General features: G+C 55.0%; 2 protein-coding genes across 4 annotated transcripts in view; one reads left to right on the forward strand and one right to left on the reverse strand.

The window, feature by feature from the left end:
• The window catches only part of AFG3L2 (AFG3-like AAA ATPase 2), a 15312-nt gene extending 13737 nt beyond the window's left edge, over positions 1–1575 (forward strand). For all 3 annotated transcript variants that reach the window (XM_010859065.1, XM_010859064.1, XM_010859066.1), the window contains one exon: positions 954–1575. In XM_010859065.1, coding sequence (XP_010857367.1) covers positions 954–1193 — 240 coding nt within the window. In that variant the 3' untranslated portion in view covers positions 1194–1575. The remainder of the gene's footprint in view (positions 1–953) is intronic.
• A 2062-nt stretch (positions 1576–3637) lies between these two features.
• Positions 3638–4216, reverse strand: part of TUBB6 (tubulin, beta 6 class V) — an 8607-nt gene continuing 8028 nt past the window's right edge. Inside the window, exon 5 of the mRNA XM_010859111.1 lies at positions 3638–4213. Coding sequence (XP_010857413.1) covers positions 3893–4213 — 321 coding nt within the window. The 3' untranslated portion in view covers positions 3638–3892. The remainder of the gene's footprint in view (positions 4214–4216) is intronic.

Genomic DNA, 4216 nt, shown 5'->3' on the forward strand with positions numbered 1-4216 from the left:
AGAGAAAGTGAAGTCGCTCAGTCGTGTCTGACTCTTAGCGACCCCATGGACTGCAGCCTACAAGGCTCCTCCATCCATGGGATTTTCCAGGCAAGAGTACTGGAGTGGGGTGCCATTGCCTTCTCCAGAAATGATCCATAATAAAATTTAAAAAAAAATTAAAGACAGAAGAAAATTCCTTTATTGTTTGAAATCTTTAAAAACAACATTTAACATAAACTACACATGTGGTGAGTTTCCAAGTTGGGAGTCACCTGAGGAACCGAGTCTATTACGAGGTCCATTTACAGTTTAACTGGCTTCGTTTCTTGGTGACAGAGGCTCTCACGTGAGCTGTTCCCTGCCCGCTGACACCATCGCTTACCTCCCCTCTTGTAGTTGGTGGGGCCCCTTTTTCTGTGGCCGTGTGTCCTGTCATATTTACAGTTCAGCCACACAGAGACCAGAACTTCAAGATGCATGTTTGTGTTTGTCTCTGTTTTGTCAGCCTCCCTTTGAAATTCTCCATTTCTGTCCTTTCCTTGTCCCCACCCCTGCTACTTATGCCACTTCTCCTGCAGCCTCCCCAGAGCTCCTTCTGCTCTGGGAGCCATGGGAGCTCTTGCCTCCTTTGGAAGTAGGTGGAGCCCAGGGACAACTTCTTGCTCTTCCTCAGGGTTGTCCCTCCTCGACATGTGTGCAGAGCTCCTTCCCCACCCTACCTCCCCAGCAGGGCACAGAGTCACACCACATTGCATGCCGCCCTGCCCTTCCTGGGGACGTGTGTTTTCCAGGATTTTCATACTTCTTATTAAAAGTTAGGGTGAAGATCTATTTTAATAAGATATTCTTATTAAGAGTTAGAGTGAAGTTCTCAAAGCCCTGGTTTGGAAGGGGGTTGGTTGTAAATAAAAGGTTAGCTTGGAGAGATGGCGCTGGGTAGCTGTATTTAATTGCAGGTGTTCATGTTCCAGGTTGCTCTGCTGTTGTTAGAAAAAGAAGTGTTAGACAAGAACGACATGGTGGAACTTCTGGGCCCCAGGCCATTTGCGGAGAAGTCTACGTACGAGGAGTTTGTGGAAGGCACTGGTAGCCTAGACGAGGACACCTCACTCCCCGAGGGCCTGAAGGACTGGAACAGGGAGCGTGAGGGCTCAGAGGAGCCCGCGGGCGAGAAGGTGACCAGCCCGGTCCAGGGTGCCGGCCCTGCGTAGCTCCTGGTGCTGCATCCTTAGAGCCGCCCCAAGGGCACGGCAGGAAGGGGTGCTTCGTCCTTGGCCTTGGAGGTCACAGGGGCGGGAGTGCGTCCCCAGCCTCCAGTCTCCTGTGCCCTCACATGGGGGTGTGCTCACCATCACCCACCCTTCACTCCCACCTCCCTCAGAGTCTCCCTCTGTGATGGGCTATGAAATTAAAGAGTATTTCTACTTGATTTAATATTTTAAAGACGGAACCCAAGCTACATGCTGCTGTTCTGTGATGGAGTGGTTTTCTAGGAGAGCTGTGTAACATATTTAAAAATATGAATGTATTGTGTAAATACGGCTTCTTTATGTCACAAATAAAGTGTAAATGCTGCGTTTTTCCTTCTGAACACACGAGGGTCACTGGTGCTGCTTGGGAGACATCCCTTCAGAAAACACAATGAAAAGGAACTGAATGTCATCCACGTTTAGTCTCAGACTGGTGGTTCTCTTCCAGTCCGACGAGACTCTCAGTGATGCCTCGACCTGTCCGCCCTGAAGGGTTAACTCGGTGTGAGCCGTGCAGTGGCATCAGGGCACACACACACACTCAGCCAGTCAGGACCCAGCCTCGGTCCCCCATGTGCGTCTCCAGTAGACGTGTGACCACCACAGCGGGCTGAACAGCGGAGAGAGCGTGGCCCCTGGGCTGGAGAGCCCTATGTCTTCATGAGGTCGCTTTTGCTGTTAGAAGGGGTGACATGCTGCTGCGTCACCAGAGAAACGAGGGCTGCAGAGTCACAAACCGAGGTCAGAACCAGGCAGAGCCCCAGGAGGACGTTGGTCTCCAGTGCCTTCTCTGGACTTGGGAGACCCCCTCCCCCCATCTTTGGGTTTTTATTCCTGGCAGCTTCCTTTCATGCTGTCCTGACTTGGTTGTATGTTCTTAATGCAGAGGAATGCATTGTTGGGCTGACTTGTCCGACCTCATGCACAGAACTCAGGCATCCCTGGAGGGCACTGGACCAATGGGGTGGCCCAGGCGGCCCCCTTGTCCTGGGATGGTTCTCCAAGACTCTGGCTTACCAGGCCACAGCAGCATCCTGGGAGCCAGGGCTGTGGGTACCGACCACAGCCCCTATCCCTCAGGGATGACAAGGTGCTCCTTGAGCACAGCCTGTGGACTGGGAGGGCCCTGTGGGTAGAGGGGCCAGTGGGCGCCATCAAGGCTGAGCTCCCAGGCGGTGCCAAGTGTGGACCTGGCCTGGCTCCGGGCTATGCGCGATGCCCTTCAGGAGGGACTACTTCTCCCCGGCATTATACAAGGGTCCTGCATGGTGCCAGTAAGCCCCAGTGTGGCCACCACAGCCTCAGTGTGGTTCCCATCTATACCCGCGGATTATGAGCGAGTCAGGGCCTGGCAACTAGCACGTGCTCAGGACACTGTCTCTCCTCCAAGCTCCGTTGGGCCTTGCAATGCAGAGGGATGGGGAAAGATGTTCACTGTGGTCTCACAAAGTATTAATAGTTCAGGTTCCTGCAAAATGGGATCTGTTCTTACCTCGGGTCAAGTCATGCTGCGTGTCTGAGGGAGTGCTTTGTGCAAGGCGTGGTGGACACAGAACTGCATGGGGACGCTGTGGGCTGTGGCTCAGCAGTTCCTGGGGGCCTACGGCATGTTGGGAGGCTGGGCAGGGGTCCAGCACTAGCCTCAAATGCTTCCACGCACCGTGATACATCACTTGGGTTGAAGCAGTTGGATTGACACTGCCCACTCGGGAGGAGCCAGGCTTTGCGAAGGGAGCATGCTGCCCCGGAGAGACTGAGCCTTAGAGGGCAGAGGGCACTTAGTGAGCATCGGGTGGGAGGGATCCTTATTTAGAGCCCATTACCCCTCCGGCCCTAGCCACCTCCCAACTCCCCATGGGGCCTTCCTGCTGGCCTACATCGCCAGGAAGAACCACAGCAACTCTGAGTCGCGGCCCAGCCCCCCACCCACCTCAAGCCTGTGCGTCCCCCACAGGAAGCCTGAGGGTCATTTTCTGTGTCTCCTCCAAATGCCAGCAGGGCTGTTAGGGGAGGCTGGGCAGACGAGCCCAGGGCCACGCGCAGGAGATGAAAGATCCTGTGGGGATTTAAGTGTTGGCTGGAAACCAGGACGCAGGCTTTTATTTGGGGTGCATTGCTTCCCAAGGAGTCATCTGGTCACCAGTAAGTTTCAGGGCCACCTGAGGGCCTCCAACTGAAAGGAAGCCCTGCCCTGAGTGGAGTGGGCTGCTCCCCGGGAGGTGGGGCACTGTTAGGGAAGCAGAGTCCAAAAGACAGGGGAGCACTTAGGTTAATCGTGTACAGGCTGTCTCAATGTTGAGTGCTGCAAGTCCATTAAGAGACGGCACCTGGAAGTCCCGGGTGTAGGGATGAAAGCACACCGTTCCTAGCCCCTAATTCCCAGACACAGGTGAACACGTAAGAGACGGTGAGGTTTATTTATTTAGCCCTTTATTTATGGCCCATGAGTTCTTTCATGTCCTCTCTGGTCCGATGTTTGGGCAGGGATGCCAGTTCCCGCTCTTCTGACGCCCTCCATCCCAGATGACAGACAGGACAGTCTGCCGCCCCTGTGACAGGACTGTCCCCACACTTAGACGGGACTCTCCTGGGCGGCCAGGAGACACACCAGGCTTGGAGAAAAGACCTCTGAGCCTCGGTGTCCAAGGCAGGACACGCCTCTACTCGTTGACCTCTTCCTCGTCATCCTCAAAAGCTTCCTCGCCCTCATCGGCTGTGGCGTCCTGGTACTGCTGGTACTCGGACACCAGGTCGTTCATGTTGCTCTCGGCCTCGGTGAACTCCATCTCGTCCATGCCCTCGCCCGTGAACCAGTGCAGGAAGGCCTTGCGCCGGAACATGGCCGAGAACTGCTCTGAGATGCGCTTGAACAGCTCCTGGATGGCCGTGCTGTTGCCAATGAAGGTGGCCGACATCTTCAGGCCCCGGGGTGGGATGTCGCACACAGCCACCTTCACGTTGTTGGGGATCCACTCCACGAAGCA

Source organism: Bison bison, unplaced genomic scaffold (assembly GCF_000754665.1).
Source record: "Bison bison bison isolate TAMUID 2011002044 unplaced genomic scaffold, Bison_UMD1.0 scf7180017864453, whole genome shotgun sequence".
NCBI classification, from domain to species: domain Eukaryota; kingdom Metazoa; phylum Chordata; class Mammalia; order Artiodactyla; family Bovidae; genus Bison; species Bison bison.